The sequence below is a fragment of the Sus scrofa genome, chromosome 2 (assembly GCF_054392235.1).
Source record: "Sus scrofa isolate SSC_HxYL_T2T_F1_AM1 chromosome 2, Sscrofa_HxYL_maternal_Yorkshire_Landrace_v2.0, whole genome shotgun sequence".
NCBI lineage: Eukaryota > Metazoa > Chordata > Mammalia > Artiodactyla > Suidae > Sus > Sus scrofa.
The window spans coordinates 7,111,491-7,135,074 of NC_139384.1; the positions used below are offsets into that span (position 1 = coordinate 7,111,491).

Consider the following 23,584-nt stretch of genomic DNA (forward strand, 5'->3'; position numbering starts at 1 on the left):
GAACGTTTGCGCTTCGGGTTGGCGCGGGAGCGTGCGGCCGTGGCGTCGGCGGCGAAGATCGAGCCCAAGGCTAGACATGTCCGAGAGGCGAACGCGGTCCGGAGGGGCCGCCCAGAGCTCCGGTGAGCGGAGGGCGCGAGGGAGAGATGGGGCTGAGCCGTTTGAGGGACGCAGTTCCGTGAGGAAGGCCCTCCCGCCACCCTCACTGCCTTTGGAGGCTTGTTCCCCGCCCAGGAAGGTGTCCCCAGAGGGCTTGTTTGGGAGACTCTCTCGCTCTCTCCAGAACCTGAGGACTCTAAACTCTAAGGTCTGGAGTCCTCCCCCGCCTCCTAAATTTTTCTCTTTCCAGGGCCCAGGACCCCAACTCCTACTCAGTCTCTAAGGAGGTCCCAGCGGAAATCAGGCTCTGATCTTCCAAGCACCTTCCCAGAAATCCGGCCTAAGGTGAGCCCGGGATTCCTCAGTCCTCCTGCTCCGGAGGCCCCTGGACGAATGCAGAGCTCATGTTCACCCCTCTTCCTCCAGGCACCCCAGGCGGCTCCAGTCCGAAAGCCCATCGTCTTGAAGAAGATCGTGGCCCATACTGTAGAGGTGAGGGCTGAGAGAGGGTTTGAGCACGGGGAGCCAGAATAGGGGGCCGGCTGTGTGATCACTTAATGTTGTCTCCACAGACTCCATCTGTTCCCACGCCTCGAAGAAGCCCCAGGGTAAGTTCGTTTTCATTTTCTTAGTTGAAGGCAACCCAGGACACTCGAGTTGGGACGTAATGGCTGCTCACATCTGCCTGGGGAGCTGTTTTTGTTGTATTTTGAAATAATTTACCTTTGGATACCTGCATGTGTTGCCAGTTTGGCTCACTTCCTGCATACTTGCGGTGTCTAGCTATTGTTGCGCTGGTATTCTCTACCATTTTCCTTTAAAAGTTGAGCTGTGTTTGTTTGTTTTTTTTTTGTCTTTTTAGGGCCGCACCTGCGGCATATGGAGGTTCCCAGGCTAGGGGTCTAATTGGAGCTGTAGACACTGGCCTACACCAGAGCCACAGCAATGCGGTATCTGAGCCGCATCTGCGACCTACACCACAGCTCACGGCAACGCCAGATCCTTAACCCACTGAGCGAGGCCAGGGACCGAACCTGCAACCTCATGGTTCCTAGTTGGATTTGTTTCCGCTGCGCCACGACGGGAACTCCAAGAGTTGAACTGTTTTAATTACTTTTTCTAGTCTGTTGTCCCTAGTATAGTATAATGTCCTTAACTGTTTTAGCAGAAATCATAGTTAAGGAGTTTCAGTAACAAGATCTGTGCCTGAAGGTATCATAAATGAGAAATGGTAACTGTCTTTGAGTAGCTCACAAGGCTTACAGTCAAGTGGGGAGAAAGAAAAAAATAAGTGGGAACAGTGTGCTGAAGACTGCAAAAGAGAAAGGACTAGGAGCTATGAAGGTGCCTAACCCAGACCAGGCAGCTTGGGGTATGTTTCACAGAAGCGTTTAAACAGAGTCGATGAAAACAGGTTGGGGGCATCCCAGGCAAAGGAAGCTGTGCTTGCAGACATCCTGAGTCCACAAGGAAAAGCACGAGGTTCGGGGAGCGGTAGCTTGTTTGGTGCGTCTGCAGCCGACCTTGGCAGGGAGTGTGCTAAGCCAGAGCGGATCTTGATGAGGCATGAAAGCCTAACTTAGGAGCTTGGTTGGGCTTCCTTCTTGGCTCTGTGGGCAGCTTTAGAGAGTCTTCAGCAAGGTAGTAACTGAGGCAAGCCTGGATGTTTTAGAAAGATCCCTCTTGGGTCTGGGTGGAGAACAGATTGGAGGAAGCCTTCTGGGGACCTCAGGCCAGGTGGGAGGACTTGAATGGAATCCTGAAGTGAGGTAGTGGGAGCCTGAAATAAGGGAAAGGCAGAGTGCTGCTTTGCCCCCGGCTTACCACACAGCCACCCCGGTCACACAGGACTCAGCTCAAAGGACAGCTCCTCCTGGAAGCCTTTTCCATGTGGTTCTCCATAGGCCTTGTTCATAGCTGAGAGTATATTATTTGCATGTTTGTTGTCTCGAGGGCAGACTTCTGCCTCCACTATGATAGCCACTCTTTCTTATTGGTCGAATAATAGATTCATGAAATTGAGCCCCCCAAAAAACTGCAAGGACGTGGATGACTGCTTAGCTGTAGGGATTGAGGAAGTAGTCAGTGACCCCTCATTTTGTTCAACATCCCTTTTACTTAGACTCATGGGGCAGATTCCCCAGAGCTTGTACCAGGAACTAACCCTCCCCCCTCTCTTAATCAGTTTACTTTTTATTTTATTGAAGGATAATTGATTTACAGGGTCATGGTAGTTTCAGGAACTGGCTTGATAACCAAATATAATTTTATTAGACCAAAAGTGTCACTGAATTTGTCTTTTTTCTCTCCTTGCCTTGGCCGTCAGGAAACTCAGTGCCACGTTTTGCATAAGTTAATTCAGTGAGCATTTATTGAACACCTGCTGCATGCAGGGCTCCGCTGAAGGCGCTAGACATGGGCACGGGCAAAGTTAAGGTCCAACAGGTGGAAAGCCCTGCTCATATGTGAAGCTCACAGTCTAATTGGGTGTGACAGTCAACCAGTGAACAGCGAAGATGAGATAGTGATGGACTATCTGAGTCCACAAGGAAAAGCACGAGGTTTGGGGAGCAGTGGCTTGTTTGGTGCGACTGCAGCCGACTTTGGCAGGGAGTGTGCTAAGCCAGAGAGGCCTCCAGGAAAGAGGCCATTGTGACGGAGGGTAACTGGCAGGGGTGGGGACGGCTGGTCTCCAGTCCATGGGGAGGGTGGCCTCCCTGAGGAAGCAGCATTTGAGCTGAGATCGGAATTATGACGAGCCAATATGTGAGCCTCTTAATGCTCATGTCAGATTAGGCACTGTTCCCACCCTTCCCGTGGCTCCTTGGGTCCCGGAGCAAGAGGCTCCATGGGTCTCCCCTTACTGTGGCCGCAGAGCGCCTCCCACGCCACCATTACCTCCTGAGCTGCATCTTCGGGTCCTCTCTTCACTTCTCCCTTGGGCCACGCTGGCCTTGTTCCTTGACCCCGATTGGCACACTCTCACCCCAGGACTTTTCTGTTCTCCCTGCCTCCCTCCCAGTTAAATTACTCCCTCGGCTCTTCAAGTCATACCTCACGTGCTACCCGAGTGAGGCCTCCGCTGCCCTGCACCTACCCGAGTTCCAGCCCACTCCCGGGGCACCCTCCCCTCCTCTCTCTCTTCCCAAGGTGCTTAATGCCTCTGACGGACGATATGACTCTCCCGGTTACCTATTTCCCCCGCTAGAGTGGAAGCTCCATGGAGCCAGGCTTTCTCTGTTTTGCTCCCTTCTGGCTCCCAGTGCCCAGAACGGTGCCTGGCAGGTGACCATTAAGAACTTATTGGCTGGGTGGACATTTTAGGAAAATCATCACCAGCTGTGTGACAAACGGATCAGAGCGGGCAGGGCGGCGAGGAGGGTGTTGAGCCGGGGGGACAGGGACCGGGGCACCCGTCACAGGTGGGTAGATTGCAGTCATGTTTTAGAGCCAGAGCCGGCGGCTCCAGGGGGTGGTGGCCGGTCCTCTTGGGGCACGAAAGTGGACTCAGGAACAGTGACCGGCTGGTCTCTTCCCCATCCCACATCTGTCTCTGGTCTGATGTATTTCCTGACCCATCTCCACTTTTCTTTTTTTTTTTTTTGCCTTTTCTAGGGCTGCACCCGCGGCACATGGAGGTTCCCAGGCTAGGGGTCTAATCAGAGCTGTAGCCGCCAGCCAGAGCCACAGCAACGCGGGATCCGAGCCACGTCTGCGACCTACACCACAGCTCATGGCAATGCTGGATCCTTAACCCATTGAACGAGGCCGGGGATCGAACCCACAACCTCATGGTTCCCAGTCAGATTTACCCGCAACCTCATGGTTCCTAGTCGGATTCGTTAACCACTGAGCCACGACGGGAATTCCCTCCACTTTTCCATTCTAAAGTGCCCCCGGGTCGGTCTTTCCGCCCTAAATCAGGCCTTTCTCGAAGTAGAACAACTAACAGGGAGGTGTTCTCTCCTGTCCTGGTACAGATCGCGTTTTTCTTGGAGAAAGAAAACAACCCTCCTAGCAAGGAGCCTACTAGGGAGGACCTCTTCCAGACACGCAGTGTCCCTGTCACTCCCACCCCCACTCCTGTGCTGTGTTCCCTGAACGTTGAGTCCAATTCAGGGGAAGGAGACCTGGACGCCAGAGACTTGGAAATGTCAAAGAAAGTCAGGCGATCCTATAGCCGCCTGGAGACTGTTGGCTCCGCCTCCACCTCCACCCCGGGCCGCCGGTCCTGCTTTGGCTTTGAGGGGCTGCTGGCCACAGAAGACTTGGCTGGAGTCTCACCTGTGGTGGGTTCAAAGTTAACTGAGGTCCCCAGGGTCCCTGTGAAGCCCTGGGCACCAGACACGACGCTCCCTGGGATTTCGCCACCAGCCGTGAAGGAGAAACGGAAGAAGAGGAAGGTGCCAGAGATCTTGGTGAGTGAGGGGCAGGGGCACGGGGAGATGTGCCAGGCACTGCAGGGCCGAGGCTCAGCCCTGGCTGTTATGGGGGAAAGGCAGGGCCTCCAGGGTCTGGGACGAGGTGCTCTAGCCAATGTGCTCCCCTCCCCACTCACCTGCCCCCCCATCTCTCTTCCCCCAGAAATCGGAGCTGGATGAATGGGCTGCGGCCATGAATGCTGAGTTTGAAGCTGCTGAGCAGTTTGATCTCCTGGTTGAATGAGATGAGATGGGGGTGTACCTGGCCACGCTGCCCTCCTCCCCCTGTACATAATCCCCTCGCCCTGTGGAGAAGCCCCTTGGGGTCCCCTCCCTTGGTTTTGTTACCCGTGCACGTGCTATTGCTGCACACAAGGCCTGTCCTTTGGGCCGTCTTAGCTTCAGGAAACGGGGCCCATCTGGCCCAGCCACACACTGGTGTCCTGTCTGTAGTCGGTGACCTACGACCCTCTGCCCTCCTACCTCCTGGAGCATCCCAGCTGGTTTCCAGTTGGGCCACGGACTAGGGAGTAGGACTCACAGGCCCAGCCAGAGGAGGTTAAAGGGCCAGGAGTTGAGAGTGAAAGAGAGCATCTGTGCTCTTGTTGGGAAATGTGTCTGCTTTGCAGCAGCCCCACCAGAAATGGATGCTGAGGGCCACAGCCAGACTCAGGCTTTGTCTTCTGAGTTGCCGCTACTGGGGCTTGGTTCCCAGCCACGAGGCTCGGGTATCCTCTTAGGTTCTGTAGAGGGTCCAGGAGGACTGTCCCCGTGGATTGGAGGCTGTTCTCTCCAAGGAGGAAGCTGGACACGCAGCCTATGGAGTCTTGAGTTTTGAAGGAGGAAGGGAAGACTTGGCTGGGTCTCAGACTGTACACGTTTACTACATAGAAGCTGTGTTCGATAGTTTTGTGTGTTCTGCTGTTGGGATGTTCGGTTAAGCGCCAGGCTGGTGTGGCACTGACTGCTTGGGGCAAAGAAGGTGCCTCCAGATGCCACAGAACCTGAGGCTCAGGGCATTCGGACTGATGCCAGCAGAGGGCCGGAAGGGGTCCCTCTTGTCACTCACACCTGTTTGTTAGTCTGCTCAGCTCTGGAAGAAAAACGTAGGGATTGAATGGTCTGGGTGACATTAGTCTTTTATAAGGTTCTAGGAAGCTTTTCTCATGGGCCGGAAAGGGGCCAGGGTGGAGAGCAGTTTAAGTTTCAGCGTCCTGAGCATCCTCTCACATGAGGGCACTGCCTGAGGTAGGTGCTAGGGGCTGAACTCGGGCGGGAGGGGGGTCATCTCATTGTCTGGGGATCCCCCCTCCCCAGCCCCTGTTTCTCTTTGCTCAATATTGACAAAAGGTGAACTTTCAAAGGCTGTCCAACTACAACTTCCACCATCGTGCAGGCCACGGTGCCCTTGACGTGTGCAGGTTCATGGACATAGAGGCTAAGGGGCAGGGGGCTCGCAGACCGCAGAGGGCATCAGGGAAGCTGAGCACTTGCGTGTTAGGGTACCTGAAATGGCTCGAGCCTAGTGGGCGCTAATTAAACTCGGCGGGGCCTAGCGGTCCCCGGCCACCTGTCCAGCGCTTGGTGCTTTGTCAGACGCCATAAGCAAGCCCTTTTGCCAGGATGGGCCCAGATGCCCTTGACCACACCCGAGGAACCTTGTCTTCACTGGCTGGCGGCGGGACGGTTCCTGGGAGGTGTCTGTCCTGCAGAATCAGGAGTAGTCAAATGATGTTGAGTTGATGTCCTATCTGCAGACTTCTCTCTGCCCCTGACAAACTAAATGGAGTTGAGGGAAAACTGTCTTAAAAATTTTTTTAAACAATCAATTAAAGAGTTGCTGCCTGTTCATAGACTGTTTCTTTTGCTGGGTCAGAGCTGGAGCTGAGGGTGTGGTGTGGGCCCAGGAAGCCACGCTTTCTTCGGGCTGTGTCACCAGGGTTGTCCCTGTACACTGGGGGCGCTGCCAGCCTGGCCTCCAGTTGCCCTGTGGTAGAGCCCCCACCCCTACCCCCAGGTCTGTATTTTCCATCCCGTTGGTTACCTGCTGCTCCTGGCAGGGCTGCCTGGAGGGGAGCCCCACGCCCTCCCGACCCAGGAATAGAGCCGTCGGGTCTGGGGTGATGAGGCTGCTAAGAGCTTTTCTCAGTGCCTGGCCCTGGCCCCTCCACCTGCCCTGAGTCCAGCCCTTGTTCCCCTGCTCCTTCTTGTCAGACTCCTGTGAAGGAGCCAGTTCCTCCCACACTGGCCCAAGCTGGGTGCTCTACAGCAGTGGGTATAGAGCCCCTTGGGGAGCTGGTCAGAGGCGCATGTTTCCAGGAGTTCCCGTCGTGGCCCAGGGGTTAACGAATCTGACTAGGAACCATAAGGTTGTGGGTTCCATCCCTGGCCTTGTTCAGTGGGTTAAGGATCTGGTGTTGCTGTGAGCCGTGGTGTAGATCGCAGACGCGGCTTGGATCTGGTGTTGCTGGGGCTGTGGTGTAGGCCAGCGGCTACAACTCCAATTAGACCCCTAGCCTGGGAACCTCCATATGCCATGGGAGTGGCCCTAGAAAAGGCAAAAAGACAAAACAAAAACAAAAACACGTTTCCAGGAGGTCTCCCAGGAGGCCCAGGGCCATACATGCAGCTTGACACCCGTGGCAGAGCCACTCTCCTTCCCCTCATCCTTGACACTTGTCCTTGGCTCCATCCTTTGAACAAATCAAGGCCTTTATATCCTTCATTTCTCCCTAAACCTCTCCACTTCCACCCCCTGCCCTTACCCAGAGGGAGAGCGGGCTCTTTTCAAGGCCAAGCTTTGCGTTGGCTTTTGCTCCACTTCCCTCGTCTCTGAGACTTTGTGCCTCTTTCTCCTACAAGTCTTATGTTCATTATTACAAACAACCGCCCTAATCCTAACTGAGAGTCTTGTCCAGTGCCTGTTTTCAGCTTTTGCCCTCACACCTTTCAAGGTTAAGCTCCTTGAAAGAATGTTCCAAGTTGCTCTCTGCTTCTGTTCCATTTACTCTGGGTGCCATCACTCCATTCACTGCTCAGGTGGAAATAACCAGTGGACCCCATACCCAACACTACAGCCTGGGCTGAGAGCACCTTTCTTGGGGCCATAGTACTGCAGGCCCCTCTTTCTTGGCTTCCCCTGAAATAACTGCTTGCTCTCCAGGCTGTCTCCTTACTCAAGACTTGGCTAGTCTTGGAGTTCCCCTCATGGCTCAGCAGAAACGAATCTGACTAGCATCCATGAGGACACAAGTTCCATCCCTGGCCTCAGTGGGTTAAGGATCCGGTGTTGCCATGAGCTGTGGTGTAGGTCACAGATGCAGCTCAGATCCTGTGTGGCTGTGGTGTAGGCCAGTGGCTACAGCTCCCATTCAACCCCTAGCCTGGGAACCGCCATTTGCTGAAGGTGTGGCCCTTTTTAAGACAAAAAAAAAAAAAAAGGAGAAAGACATGGCTAGCCTTTATCTTCAAACCACACCTCTCACCTGAACTTCAAACCAGATCTAGAACTATCTTCTAAAAGTGTCTCAACTCAGAAGTCATCTAACTTTCAGCTCATCCCCCAGCTTGCTTCTCCCTGTGCTCCCTCTGCCATTAGCAACACCAGCTGACCCAGTCACACAAGCCAGGAACCTGGGGGTCGTCTGCAGCTCTGCCCTTTCCCTCACCCCATCCTGGGAGCCCCAGCATCCCTCCATCCCCATGGCCACTGGACAATTGCCCTGACCTCCTAGTGGGTTTCCTTCCCTTTGCTGTCACTTCCAAACCATCCACACTGTGGCCAGAATGAGTTTTCAAGAGACAAAATATGATGCTCTTTCTTCCCTGCTTGAACCCCTTTGGCACAACTCCATTTCTGGGTACAGTACCCAAAAGAGTTGAAAGCACGGTCTCGGTATTTGTACACCCATGTTCTTAGCGTTATTCCCGGTTGCCAAAAGCTGGAAATAACAAGTAGCCATCATTAGATGAGTGGATAAGTAAAATGCTGTATATCAATACAATAGAATTTCAATTTTTTGGTTTTGTTTTTTATTTTTTGTTTTGCTTTTTAGGGCCACACTCGGAGGCATAGGGAAGTTCCCAGGTTAGGGGTCAAAGTGGAGCTACAGCTGCTGGCCTACACCATAGCTCACGGCAACACCAGATCTTTAACCCACTGAGCAAGGCCAGGAATGGAACCCGAATCCTCATGGATCCTAGTTGGGTTTGTTAACCACTGACCCACAAAGGGAACTCCTAGAAGATTAATTAGTAAGCCCTCAAAAGGAATGATATTCTGCCACAAGCTTCAACATGGGCAAACCTTGAAAACAGTGCGGTAAGTACGATGAGCTAGACATAAAAGGACAGTTACCCTATGCTCCATTTATACGAGATACCTAAAATAGTCAAACTCAAAGACACAGTAGCGTGGTGGGTGCCGGGGCTGGGGAGGGGGCTGGGGAGTTTTGTTTACTGGATACGGGTGATGGTGATGGATACCACTGAACTGTGTATTTAGAATGTAAATATGTGATGTACTTTGACACAATAAATTTTTTTAAAAAACAAGCCTTCGTTTCCTATTGTCCATGCGGTGGTATAATGGAAGATTATCAGGTTTTGGCTGCCCAGAGTCTCAACCTCTACGAGTGGGCTGACTGCAAGACCCCACTTCCCTCCGTGGGCGTGACGAGGACACATGCTCCCTCTGATCCCAGCAACCCGGACGTGGCCGACTGACCTGAGCCCAGCCCATCAGATTTTGCATGAGGACCAGGAAGAGGGAAGGACAGTTGAGGATTCAGCCAAGTGGTCTCATGTATCCAGCCACCCTGGGTCTCTGTCATCCAGTGTGGACATGGCAGAACTTTACCGTTCGCTCCTGCAGCGGGGGCCTCGTGTGGTCCTGACAGCCAGCATCCCATGTCCCACCCTTTGACTGTTCGTCCTGTGAGTTCTGCAACTCCCCCAGTATCCTTCCAATAAACTCCTTTTCTGCTCAAATTAACCAGTGTTGTTTTCTCTTGTTTGCAACTCAAGCCCTGCTGGATCAGACTGGCAGGGCTCATGAGGACTGTAGGGTAAGACTGGTGGCCACGTTTCCAGTCTTAAAGCCCACAGAACCATGGCAGGCCCTGAGCTGTGACAGAGTCCATGCCTCCCAGCCTTTGCTCAGACTGCTCTCTGCCTCACCTGCAGAATCGCCTCTGAGTCCTGAGTCCCTGGGACCTGCCACCCCTTCAGGTGAGGCCAGTGGTCCTCCCAACACCTGGGCCTCAAGCAGACTGCCTTCCCTTCCAGTGGTTCCACCAGGAGACTGACGAGCTGTCAAACTCCCTGACAGCCATCAGGTTGGAATTCAGGTAGCCCTGGGTCGGATCGGAGCTTAGCCTCTTCTGAGGTCATAGGCAAGTCACTACGCCTCTTTTTGTTTGTTTGTTTGGTTTGGTTTTTTTACTTTTTCTAGGGCCGCTCCCGCAGCATATGGATGTTCCCAGGCTAGGGGTCTAATCGGAGCTGTAACCACCGGCCTAAGCCACAGCCACAGCAACGCCAGATCCAAGCTGCGTCTGTGACCTACACCATAGCTCATGGCAATACCAGATCCTTGACCCACTGAGCAAGGCTAGGTTTCAAACCCACAACCTCATAGTTCCTAGCTGGAGTCGTTAACCACTGAGCCATGACAGAAACTCCCCTTCCCCTTTTTTTCCCCACTGCACCTGCAACATGTCAAAGTTCCTGGGCCAGGGATAGAACCTATGCCACAGCAGTAACCAGAGCCACAGCTGAGACAAAGCCAGATCCTTAACCCACTGAGCCACTGGGGAGCTCTTAGCTTCTTTGAGCCTCGATTTTCTATGGAAAGTGGGGCTAATTCCCTTCTGTAGGGAGTTACTCTAGGGGTTGTTTTCAAGGTTGATGGTATTGCGTGTGATAGTGACTGCTAGTATCACTATACCCAGTACTATCGACTCCTCAAAGGAGGAAATTCCTTTTTGTATCCTCCCCACATTCAGGGAGGGCCCTGAACAAAATCAGGGATGAGTAAATATTTGCAGAGTTGAATACCCATTTTACTAGGAAACTGAGCCTGAGTGCCAGGGGCTGCCGTGACTTTGAAAGGCAGAGCAGGACTGGAACCCGGGTCTATGGATTTTTGGCTCTGAGCTGTCATCTGTCTAAATCTGAATTAAGCAACTGTCTGTGCCTGGCCACTGGGACCCTGCAGGGACACTAAGGGAAGCCCAGGCATTCTCTGGGGAAGCATCCAATGGGCCAGTGGAGAGAATGGGCATATATTCAGCTGTTAGACGGCCAGGCTGAAGGCTGGTGCAGGCAAAGAGGGAAGGAAGTCAAAGAACTAGTGACCCTCGGCTTGTGATCTTTTGTAACTTTTTTTTTTGTCTTTTCTGTCTTTTCTCCACGGCATGTGGAGGTTCCCAGGCTAGGGATCCAATCAGAGCTGTAGCCACAGGCCTACGGCAGAGCCACAGCAACACCAGATCCGAGCCGCATTTATGACCTACACCACAGCTCACGGCAATGCGGGATCCCTAACCCACTGAGCAGAGGCCAGGGGTCGAATCTGCAACCTCATGGTTCCTAGTCAGATTCGTTTCCGCTGTGCCACGACAGGAGCTCCTATGGTCACCTTTGAACCTGAGCTGCTACGGCCCCATTCCCCAGGGGCTTCTCCTGGGCAGGACCAGCTCACAATCACCTATCTCTGTGTTCTTAGGACCCCGCCCAAGGCCTGTCCACAGACAGGGGTTGGTCCACCAGTGATTCCTGGAGACCATTAACTGCAGAGTTGTTGGATTCCATCATGCTCACAAGTCTCTGTTCACTTTTCTGATATCTGGGCCCTTTCAGCTGGCTCCAGTTTTTCTTCTTGGTGTCAATCTCTGTGTGATTTATTTTTATTTCCTTTGGAGTTGTTTCCTAGGCCTAGTTTCCAAAACAAAGTTAACAGGGCAAGGTTCTGGCTAGTTTTGCAGCTCTTGTTATACGTTGCCAGCATCCCTCCGGGACAGATCAAACCCAGTGGCAGAGCTTCCGAGAACCAGTCCCATCCTGAAGCACGGCGAGTCCCCAGGGTTCAGGCCCTCCATGGGCACTGCCAGCCAACGAGATTCTGTTTACATCATGTGGACAAAAACGGTGATATTTCAGGCTGTCTGGAAAGGTTCTGATGTAATGCAGAGAGCTCATCACACAGAATTCCTGACACCAGCCACAGGCGGGTCGGAAGCTTGGGCAGAGCTCAGCATGAAGAAGGAAGCATCCAAGGTCACTGTTCGTTCTCTAATTGGATTGTCCTCCCCCATTTGGTCAGCAGATGTGCAGGACCCTGAAACATCTGAAAGTGGGAAACGGTGACAATTCCATCTGGCGGCTTAAGACTTTCTGTGATTTGGGGAGAAGATGCTATTTCAAGCCTTCTTGGTGGGACATCTTATACAGCCTCGTAGAGACAGAAGCATCTTCTGGCTCAGCCCCGCTCCAGCTCCACTGTGGACCCATTTAAAGGGGCGCCCAGGGGAGGCGCCGGGAATGGGAGAGGAGTGAACAGTGTGAGGGAGAGCCCAGTGCTGGGGACAGCTTGGGATGGTGTAAGGCAGGGAAGCTCCTGGCCAAGTCTGAGAAGACGCTTACTCAAGAACCGTGGACTGGAGTTCCCGTTGCGGCGCAGTGGAAACGAATCCGACTAGGAACCTTGAGGTTGCTGGTTCAATCTCTGGCCTCGCTCAGTGGGTTAAGGATCCGGCATTGTCATGAGCTGTGGTGTAGGCTGGCAGCGACAGCTCTGATTCGACCCCTAGCCTGGGAACCTCCATATGCCGCTCTAAAAAGCCAAAAGGCAAAAAACAAAACAAGAAAATGGTGGACTATGAAGTGGGTTAGGAACAAGCGTGTCCTTAGCAGAGTCGTGAATGCCACACTGTCTGCCTCTCGGTGTCCAACTGAAGGCAGATTTCTACATCAAAAATGGGAGGGATTCTCCACTTTCTTATAAACCTCTATAGGATTCTTTTAAGTATCGCCATCCTACCCCCCCACCCCCCACCCTGACACCTTGCATTTGCAGGGGTTCAATTTACACAATATTAACATGTAACTTCAGTAGGGTTGCCAGATAATACACAGCACAAGCAGGAGTTCCCTGGTGGGTCAGCAGGTTAAGGATTCAGCATTGCCACTGGTTATGTCTGTGGCACCGGTTTGATCCCTGGCCTGGGAACTTCTGCATGCTGCAAATGTGGCCAAAGAAAAAAATACAGGGCCCCCAGTGAAATTTGAATTTCAGATGAAAAACAAATACTTTTAAAAGTATAAGTATGAACTTAGCATAACACTGTAAAATCAACTGTACTTCAATAAAACTTTTTTAAAAAGTTTAAATATGTGGGACATACTTATGCTTAAAGAATGACTCACTATTTATTCTGAAATTCAGATTGCACTGGGGGTCCTATATTTCGTTTCTTAAATCTAGCAACTCTAACTTGGAGGGATCTGGTTTTCTGGACAGAGCAAGTGGCAGAGGTTCTCGAGGCCGGAGGCTGCCCCAAGCAAACCAGAGAAGGCTGGAAAGGGGAGGCCAGCGGAATGGTGGGTGTGCCTCACCAACCCAGTTTCTGTCTCCCTCAGTCTTCCAGGGGCGGACAAAGAGCCCACTCCAAGTCCGAGGAGAAGCCAGTGCTGCAGCCTGCGTGGGAGCAGAAGCCAGAAGACCCTCGGGTCTCCAGAGAGCTGGGTACAGAGGTGACAGAGCCTCCCAAGGCAGAGGGCAGGGGTGGCAGGAGGGCTAGAGAATTCTTCTCCTGGCTGGATGGAGAACTGAAGCCCCAGCCATCGTGCCCCATCGTCTTGCTGCTGGGTGAGGGAGGACCTCTGCTCTCGGGCTGCCAGTCTCAGGCCATTTCAGTCACCATGGCCCCCTCTCTGCCAGATACCTTCTTCAGATTCTTCAGAGCAGAAGCTGGGCCTGCAACAGGAAGCCACTGTCACATTCCTGTTTACACTCCTGAGCACGGCAGAGCCCACCGCAGACCCTGAGGAGTAAGGCTGTGTGAACGCGTGTGGGGGTGTGAAAAGGAGGGGCAGAGGGCCCCTCTCCCCCACCATCAGCACTCAGACCTGGGCCAGGACTCAGCCCTGGGGTGTGCAGGGGGGTGGCTCAGGCAGGTTGAAGATGCCTGGATCTCGGCCTGGGTTCCCCACTCTGCCCTTCCCACCCTCCCCAGCCTTAGACTTTGGTCCAAACCTCACTGTGCCCCCACCCCAGGGACTTGGAGATCCAGGAGTGCCACTTCCTGGATAAGGAAGATTGGGGCCCCCAGCAGACCTCGAAGGAAATGAGCCATTTGCATAATATCTGCATGAGGTGAGCCGGGCAGGGGCAGGTGGGGCAGGTACTATGACAAGGCTTTTCCCAACACAGGTCAGGGTCTGGGGCTGGACAGCTATGGCTTTGCGCCTGGCCCTCTTCCTTCCCTCCTTCCCTTGCCTTCTCTCTCTTCTGCCCTGGATGACTTCCTTACCGGCCAGCAGGTCCCCTCCCTCCCAAGCATCAGTGTCCTTGTATGTGAGCAGGACCTGCCCCACGGGACTGGGGGCCATAGCTCTTTCCCATCGATGTCTGGTAAGTGGGCCATCTAGAAATCTCTATAAGGGGCTCCCATCTTTGTTTCGTTTTACTGGTTTTTTTAGGGACACACCCATGGCATATGGAATTTCCCAGGCTAGAGATGGAATTGGAGCTACAGCTGCTGGCCTGCACCACAGCCACAGCAATACCAGATACTTAACCCGCTGAGTGAGGCCAAGGATTGAACTTGCATTCTCATGGTTACTAGAGGGGTTTGTTACTGCTGAGCCACAACAGGAACTCCTGTTTTACAGGTTTTGTTTTGTTTTTTGTCTTTTTGCCTTTTCTAGGGCTGGTCCCACGGCATATGGGGATTCCCAGGCTAGGGGTCGAATCGGAGCTGTAGCTGCTGGCCTACGCCACAGCCACAGCAACATGGGATCCAAAGCCGTGTCTGCAACCTACACCACAGCTCACGGCAACGCTGGATCCTTAACCCACTTGAACAAGGCCAGGGATTGAACCCACAACCTTATGGTTCCTAGTCAGATTCGTTAACCACTGCACCACGACGGGAACTCCCTGTTTTATATTTTTCAAAATCAAAGCGTAGCTGATTTACAATGTTGGGTCAATTTCTGCTGTACAGCAAAGTGATCCAGTCCTACGTATATACATCTCTTATGCTATCTTTCGTCATGTCTCATCTCATCTATCCCAAGAGACCTGATATAGTTCCCTGTAGGACCTCATTGCTCATCCACTCTTAAATGTAATAGTTCGCATCTACTAACCCCGAACCCCCGGTCCATCCCACTCCCTCCCCTTCCCCCTTGGCAACCACAAATCTGTTCTCTGTATCTGTGAGTCTGTTTCTGCTTTGTGACTAGGTTCATTTGTGCCATATTTTAGATTCCACATATAAGTGGTGTCACGCGGTGTTTGTCTTTCTCTTTTCTAATGGGAAGAGAGTGTCCTGTTCTCTGGATATCAGGCTCTGGCGCTTAGATCAGCACAATCTGGTGGCCCCTCACCTGTCAGTGGCCATGTCAGGGTCAGATCTCCACCTGGAGACAGAGGTCTTGGGGAAAGAGGAGTGTGATGTCACCCCCCAGGGCTCCGTGCAGCTCCCATGGACCTGTGCAGCTCCCATGGACTCGAGGGGTCAGAGCTTTGATTCATACACCGCTGGTCCAGGGGCTCCAGCAGGGCTACTTCCAGCCCAGAGGGGTGGGTGGGTAGCCCTTTGCTGTCTTAGAGGATTTCCAGCCTAGATTATGTGATAAAGCAGCCTGCTCTTCTCTCGCTAAAAGGAAAAGCCCAACTGGTCTCTGTCTGGGTCCCCTGCTGCGAGGCACGTGGGGAGAACAGCTCCTCCCTCCCTGTGGCTTCTCCAGGACAGACTGGGGTGAAACCCGGGGGCTCCTGGCTGTGCCAGGTCCTGCAGCTCATGCAAGAGCTGTGCGCTGGGGGGAGAGGGGGTGGGAGCACTGCCTAGGACCAGAGTCTGAGGGTTGGGGGCCGGGGCTGTCTCTCTATTTCAACTCCAGGCTCCGGGAGTCGCTGAGCTCTATCCAAGCAGACAACCTGGCTCTGGGGGAGAAGCTGCAAGACCTGGTGAGACCCTCAGCCCAGGCCCCCTGCCTGTGTTTTGCCTCCTCCCCCGGCTCCCAGCCCAGCTCCTGTGCTGGCAGGTCGCAGGCAGTCCTGCCTGGGGTCGGCTGCCCACCTCTGGCCCTGGCAACCCCTTGTTGCAGCCCAACTCCTTGTATATGAGCCTAAAGGAGAAAGCGAAGTGCATCCTGGAGCGAGAGAGCGCCGTGGAGGAGGGAGCCCAGGGCGGCCAGGAGGGGGCGCTGTGCCAGGTACCGGGTCCTCCCCCAGTCCTGGGTGGGGAGAGATGTGTTTGCCCCGCGTGGCTCACTCTGCTCCCCTTGCCGGCAGCCACCCGGCTCCCAGAAGGCCGAACTCGTCACCCTGCAGCCTGACACTCCCCAAGATCACGGAGACCGATGTCTGCCCTAGCCGGGACACCCCCCGGGAAGCCGTTCAGGCCGCTCCTCTCCCCCTCCCGCAGTAAACTTCTCCGCAGCTGGGTCGCGGCTCCCCGCCTGTCTGTGGGCCCTGGGAACCGGGAGGCGCAGGCACCAAGCATGGTCCCTAGGCCATCCTGTCGCATCCCCCTCCCACATCCGTTGGCTGGCCCCGGCTGCCCCGAGGAGGGTCCAGGCTGGTTGGTATCAGTCTCAAAATCAGCGTCCCGGTGATAAGGGCTGGGGTGGGACTGGGAGGGGGCCGCACCCACGGCTGGGAGCTGGAGAGGACGGAAGCACCAGGTCTAACTCCAAAGGGCAGAAGACTAGGGAGGGGCGGGAAGACAAGTCTCTTCCTCTTTGTCAGCCACGGGGGAGGGGGTAGTGAGACCCCCCCTCCCCAAGGGCCCAACACCCAAACAATTTCAGGCCTGGAGATGCTTCTAGAATTTGAATTCCTACTCCCACCTCCAGCCAGGGTCTCCCAGGGCCTCCCTGGAGACCTGCACCCCTCCACCAATGGGGTGATCCCTGTTCTGGGCCACAGATCCAACGCCCCACCCATCCATAGGCCTGCATATCCAGCTGTGGCCACTGTGCCCTGGTCACCATCAGGCCTTCAGGGCTTGTGCCCATCAGCCTTGCTGCCCTCAGACTCTGACCAGCTCTGGGGAGCCTTTCTAGGCATCCCCTGACTCCTGATAAAACGAGAAAGAGACACAGAGACACGCAGAGAATGTATAGATAGAATATTAAAACAAACTTAGAAATTATTCCCATACAACTAGACAAGGAGCCTGCTTTAGATTTTGTTTTTTTTAACTTCCTATTGAGGGAGCTGACAGCCAGCAATGACAAAGCCAGTTTAAAGGTGGAGGAGTTCCTGTCGTGGCTCAGTGCTTGGCGAATCCAACTAGGAACCATGAGGTTGCAGGTTCGATCCCTGGCCTCACTCAGTGGGTTAAGGATCCGGCGTTGCCATGAGCTGTGGTGTAGGTCGCAGATGTGGCTCAGATCCTGCGTTGCTCTGGCTGTAGTGTAAGCCAGCAGCTACAGCTCCGATTATACTCCTAGCCTGGGAACCTCCACATGCTGTGGGTGCAGCCCTAGAAAAGACAAAAAAGAAAGAAAGAAAGGAAGGAAGGAAGGAAAGAAAGAGAAAGAAAGAAAAGAAAGGGAGAAAGAAAGAAAGGTGGATACAAGAAAAATAACACACAAGAGTTCCCATTGTGGCTCAGTGGGTTAAGAACCCAACATAGTGTCTCTGAGGATGCAGGTTTGATCCCTGGCCTCACTCAGTGGGTTAAGGATCCAGCATTGCCACAATCTGTGGTGTAGGTCACAGCTGCAGCTTGGATCCAGCTTTGCCGTGGCTGTAATGTAGGCTGGCAGCTGCAGCTCTGATTTGACCCTTAGCCCAGGAACTTGCATATGTTGCAGCACGTGAGGTCACAAAAGGAAAAAAAGAAAAAGAAAATAACACATACATATATATTTAAGGGAGGGAAATAGAAGACGTCTCCAAATAAGATTGCTATTATCAGGAGTTCCTGTCGTGGTGCAGCGGAAAAGAATCTGACTAGGAACCTGGAGCCATGAAGTTGCGGGTTCAATCCCTGGCCTTGCTCAGCAGGTTAAGGATCAGCTGTGGTGTAGGTTGCAGATGCGGCTCAGTTCCTGTGTTGCTGTGGCTGTGGCGCAGGCCGGCAGTTGTAGCTCTGATTCGCCCCCCCTCAGCCTGGGAACCCTCTATAGAGCAAAAAAAAAAAAAAAAAAAAAAGATTGCTAAATCAGATAGTCAATATCCTATAGAGCAATGCTTTCAAAGCCCCGTAACCCTAAGGGTAGTATGATTTACTGGGTGGAATCCTCTAGTGTAACATGGAAAGAACCGTGACCAGCTTTCTGTCTTATGCCCGTGACAGAGGGACACTAGCCAAGAGGGTGGGAATTCAGGTTTGTGGCCCCTTGTCAGACCCGCTATGACTTACACCAGCCCTGCAGGATCCTGCCCAGGCCCCAAACTGATGACAGACTTGCTTAGTGAAGGTTTGATTTGGTCACAGCTTCAGGCTGAGCTGAGCTCTGCCAGAGCAGCCCTCCCCTCCCAAGACTCCACTCTCCTTCCCTGGATGCGCAGGGGTCCCCGGCGCATCCCCCCACCCACTTCCTGATCAGCTCTTGACCAGCAGCCTAGCTGACCAATGACCCGGCCGTACAAACAGATGTCTTCCCTTTCTGTGAAGGGACTCATCTGATTGAAGGGGATAGGTGGACCAACAGCTAAAGGGTTAAATCAAAGCAGTTGAACCACTTAAGGACTTCTATCAACAAGATGCAGTCAGAGTTCCCACTGCGGCACAGTGGGTTAAGGATCTGAATGCAGGGGCTTGGGTTGCTGAGGAAGTATGGGTTCATCCCCAGCTCGGCACAGTGGGTTAGACAATTCAGTGTGGCTGTGGCCATGGTGTAGGTCGCAGCTGCAGCTTGGATTCAGTCCTTGGTCTGGGAACTTCCATATACCTCAGGTACGGCCATAAAAAAAGAGCAATAAATCAAAACAAAACAAAACTCCCCCAAAAGACAAGAGAGTCATCAGCACGGTCCCATTTGGTAGGTGGCCGTTTCAGTAGGCAAAGAAACTTACACACGAGACTTGTCTTGGATGCCACAAGACTGGTTGATCTCTGCATCCGCCCTTGAGAATCTTGAAAATGTATATAGAAGGTTTAACTGGGTTCAGTCCATGGTCTCAACACCACTTTCCTCTCTCAAGGCTGCGTCCTTAAATCAGCTCCTAGTGTGAGACACTCTGAGGACAGGGGAGGGGGTGAGGAGCCCCCAGCTGCCCGGGTCTAGCTCGCAGGTCCACCAGCTGTCACGTCCTCTTGATGACCTCTGCCAACAGTCTGTAATTAATACCCTTCATATAAATGGAATTCTACAGTGTGGTATCCTTTGTGTCTGACTTCATTTGCTTATTTATTTATTTATTTATTTAATGCCGGGTCCGAGCTGCATCTGCGACCTACACCACAGCTCACGGCAACACTGGATCCCCAACCCACTGAGCGAAGCCAGGGATTGAACTTGCATCCACTTGGATACTAGTCAGATTCGTTTCCACTGCGCCACGACGGGAACTTCCTTGTTTGCTCATCTTTATGTCTTCGAGGTTCATCCCTGTTGTTACAGGTAAGAGTATGTAAAAGTAGTGTGTTCTTTTTATTGCTGTATAACTATTCCATCACTCATTAAAAAAAAAAAAAAAGAAAGGCTTCTGGACTTGCCGTGTGGCTCACAACAACAAAAAGTCTTCCTCTGAAAACCTCCAACGTCTCAGCTTGGGAAATCGAGCACATGTGGCTGCAGCGATAATGCTCAGCTGCAGAGTTCTCCCGCGGTGCAGGGGTGTAAGGATGCAGCATTGTCACTGCAGCGGCTGGGGTCCCTGTTGTGACATAGGTTCGACCCCTAGCCCAGGAACTTCCACAAGCTGTGAGTGTGGCCCCCCAAAAATGCTTGGCTGCAGAGAATGGAGGTAGTTACAAAGGCCCCCTCCCCAGTTATCTGTAAACCACAGAAGAGCTGACAGATGTCCCAGATGCAGCCTGGCCACAGCTCGGGGCTCAGTCCCTACCAGCATTCCTGTTGACCCCATATCCCTGCAGTTCTGCAGCCCAATCAGGAAGGCCTTTTCAAGGGGAGGTCCCACCAAGCTGGACATTACCTGTTCTTTTATTATTATTATTATTATTTTGCTTTTTAGGGCTGCACCCACGGCATATGTAAATTCCCAGGCTAGGGGTCAAATCAGAGCTGTAGCTACCGGCTACACCGCAGACACATCAACTCGGGATGCAAGCAGGGCCTGTGACCTTCACCACAGCTCAAAGCAATGCCAGATCCTTAACCCACTGAGCAAGGCCAGGAATCGAACTCGTGTCATCATGGGTACTAGTTGGGTTCGTTACCGCTGAGCCACTACCGGAACTCCTCCAAGAGACTTTTTTTTGGGGGGGGGTCTTTTCTAGGGCTGCACCCATGGCATATGGAAGTTCCCAGGCTAGGGGGTCTAATCGGAGCTGTAGCCACCAGCCTTCACCACAGCCACAGCAACACGGGATCCAAACCACGTCTGTGACCTACACCACAGCTCACGGCAATGCCAGATTTTCAACCCACTGAGCAAGGGCAGGGACCGAACCCACAATCTCATGGTTCCTAGTCAGATTCGTTAACCACTGCGCCACGACAGGAACTCCTCCAAGAGACTTTTATTTAAAAGATGGTGTTAGACACCACAAACAGGTGCTTTAGGTGGATGGAAGTGACGCACTAAAGAAACAGCGGCGCACGGGGACTTCCTGGAGCCCATCCTGGAGCAGCGAGGCTGCCTTAGACAGGGGCCCACCCATCCCGGTGCTGTTCCCTCTGACTTTCTCAGCGAAATAGGAAGCAACGTCATCAGCTGAGGGTGAGGGTAGAGGAGGTGTTGGGAAGAGAGGAGGGGGTAGGAAAACGCCAGCCAGGAGTGGCGGGGCAGAGGGCTGCTCAGATGCTAGGATCACAAGCTTAAAGTGAGATCTGCAAGGTCGTCTGACTCCGCAGGCACATTCAGGGTCAAGGGTGTGGGTGCAGAATAGGCGGAGGGTGAGATGTAAACAGGTCTGGGGTGCACGTGACCAAAGCAGAGAGGCTCAAGGTGAGGGAGAGGGTTTGGGAGGGACTCGGGCTGGGCAAGGAGAAAGGTGAGCACACGTGGAGGTGACGGAGGGTGGAAAGGAGCTGGCACCAGTGGACTGGCAGTCCTGGAAGGACAGGAGAGTGACCGAGGGAGGGCAATGGGACGATAAAAAGGAAGTCAAACATGTTAAATACCTGAGGTGGTTTCCATCAACACCCACCATCCAGGATGTTCAGAGAGGAGTCGTGCCATCCTCCCTGCCAAGATGGGGACAGAAGATTCAACACGTTACTATCTGGTGCCTACAGCAGTGTAGACAGCAGCCGACTCCTACAGCCCGAGCTGGAGTTCTCAGGTGTCGCCCACTCAGATATCACACATTCTCGCCCAGATATCATGCCTGTGGCTTCATATGTTCAAAGGGCTAAATCCTTCCAGGAGGGGATGGGGCAGGGCCACGTATCTGCTGCCTCATGGTGGCATCACCATATCTGTTCCTCGACTTATCAGCTGACCTTGGTGTATGGCTGGCAGCCTGGCGGCAACTGTCCTCCTATGCCCTCGCGAGGAATGCGTGTGCTTGCCACACTGATGGGCTTCTGATAAGATCTGATGCTGGCTGCTGATAATCAGCTCTCTGGGAACCGTGGTTTCTGGTGCGCCTCCCTGGAGCCTCTGATTACACCATACCCCACCCCTGCCACGCTAACGCCTTGCCAGCAGCACCAGGGGAGACAGGCACGGGTACAGGTGAGCGGGGCTGTGAGCAGTAGGAGAGGGGCTGCTCTGAGAAGGTGCTGTGAAACCACACACACAGACACACACACACACACAGACACACACACACAGTCTACCATACCCAGCTCCCCCAGTTCTTTGAACCTCTTTGGGCCAATCAGTGGGGTGCAGCCTGGCTGGGCAGACCCAAGACAGGATAGGCCATGGTGGGTCTCAGCGGGCCTGGCTCTGTGAAGTCTGAAAGAGCCCCACCATTTATACTGAGTATGTGGTGCCTCTCGCTCCTTCTCAGCCCGTGAGCACGCTGGGCCATTAGCAGGTGTGGCCTGGCCCTTGCCTTCTCATCCTTAGAGGAGCCCCTCAAATACTCCCTTCTACTTATTTTTATTTTTTGCTTTTTAGGGCTGCATCCACGGCATACGGAGGTTCCCAGGCAAGGGGTCTAATTGGAGCTGTAGCCACTGGCCTACACCACAGCCACAGCAACGCCAGATACTTAACCCACTGAGCAAGGCCAGGGAGCGAACCTGAATCCTCAGGGATACTAGTTGGGTTTCGTAACCCGCTGAGCCACAACGTGAGCTCCTTATTTATTTATTTATTTATTATTTATTATTTTTAAATGCTCCCTTCTAGGCAGAGTTTGTCATTCTTTCCACAGGGAGCACACCGATCCTCCCTCCGTAGGGATGCTCACTACAGGACTGAACCCAAAAGCCCGTCCGGATCCCCTGCTGGACTTGAGTTCCTGGGCACCTTGGCTTCCCCAGGGCCTGGCCTGGATCTGGCATAGAGCTGAATAGATGAAAGATGCTTGCAAGTATAAGTGAAGGAGTGAATAATGGGTGGATGGATGGATGGAAGGATGGATGGAAGGGTGGATGGATGGATGGATGATGGATGAGAGGGGGAGTGGGTGGAAAGGAGGACGGGTGGATAAATGGGTACGTAGGAGGATGAACAAATGGATGGACTCCTATTAGGCGCAGGGGATGGAGGAAGAGGTCACTTTGTCAAGAAAGCGTGGGGACTTCCCGTTGTGGGGCAGCAGAAACGAATCTGACTAGGATCCATGAGGGTGTGGGTTCCATCCCTGGACTCTCTGTGGGTTAAAGGATCCAGTGTTGCCATGAGCTGTGGTGTAGGTCACAGAGGAGGCTCGGATCTGGCATTGCCGTGGCTTTGATGTAGGCTGGAAGCTGCAGCTCTGATTCAACCCCTAGCCTGGGAATTTCCATATGCCATGGGTGCAGCCCTAAAAAGCAAAAGCAAGAAAAAAGAAAAAAAAGAAAGGAACAAAGAAAAAGTGTGGCCTTCCCTGGTTCTCTCCTCCTGTCCTCTAGAACAGTCTCCCTTTCTAAGAGTCCCACTTCCTCCCACAGGCTGGGGCCCCTGCAGGACAGATACAGAGAATGCTTCTGGCTCCCTCTTCTTGCCTTAGCTCTAGGCTTAGCATTGTAGGGGGTCAGATGAGGCAGGAGCAGCTGAAATGTACGGAGTTCCCACTCTGCACCCAACACCTGGATGGACATTTTTATGGATGTGGTCATATTTTATGAAAACGGCACCACAGTTTTGGGAAACATGTTCTGTTATCGCATTTGACAGTAAAGGAAACAGGCTCAGAGAAGCTAAGTGAATTGCTCGAGGTCACACAGCTTATGTCTAACAGAGAATGAGATTTGAACTTAAAACCTGCTCAAGTAGCCAGGGCTGGGTGTGCTGGGGATGGAGTGACACTGAGGACACAGAAGCAGGGATGACAGGCAGCAAGACAGGGAGGGGCTCTGAGTTCTAGTCTTCCCTCCCTTGGCCTCTTTTTTTTTTTTTTAAGGGCCGCACCTGCAGCATCTGGAAGTTTCCAGGCTAGGGGTTGAATCAGAGCTACAGCAGCCGGCCTACACCACAGTCACAGCGACGCCAGATCCAAGCCATGGCTACGACCTGAGCCACAGCTCATGGCAACGCCTGATCCTTAACCCACTGTGCAGGGCCAGGGATGGAACCCGCATCCTCATGGATACTA

The 23,584-nt window shown here is 53.2% G+C and overlaps 1 protein-coding gene and 1 long non-coding RNA gene across 6 annotated transcripts; both read left to right on the forward strand.

Annotated features, from left to right (window-relative positions):
- CDCA5 (cell division cycle associated 5) lies at positions 1-9,509 on the forward strand. Of its 5 annotated transcripts, none has more exons than XR_014836859.1 (7): positions 1-122; positions 350-444; positions 526-591; positions 672-707; positions 4,080-4,517; positions 4,684-6,967; positions 8,668-9,074. XR_014836859.1 is itself a non-coding variant. In XM_085010774.1 (6 exons), exons 1-6 carry the CDS (start codon positions 77-79, stop codon positions 9,193-9,195), a joined length of 762 nt encoding a protein of 253 aa, XP_084866900.1. In that variant the 5' UTR covers positions 1-76; the 3' UTR covers positions 9,196-9,509. The 5 variants fall into 5 exon arrangements, 2 of the variants coding, with proteins under 2 accessions (XP_084866900.1, XP_003122614.2); XR_014836861.1 differs by having other exon boundaries at positions 4,684-6,841; XR_014836860.1 differs by having other exon boundaries at positions 4,684-6,841; positions 8,694-9,074.
- Positions 9,510-15,156: 5,647 nt separating this feature from the next.
- LOC110255271 (uncharacterized) lies at positions 15,157-16,196 on the forward strand. Its single transcript, XR_014836862.1, has 4 exons — positions 15,157-15,264; positions 15,651-15,717; positions 15,858-15,965; positions 16,045-16,196. It is a non-coding gene; the product is annotated as an uncharacterized LOC110255271 (long non-coding RNA).
- The last annotated feature ends 7,388 nt before the right edge of the window (positions 16,197-23,584 follow it).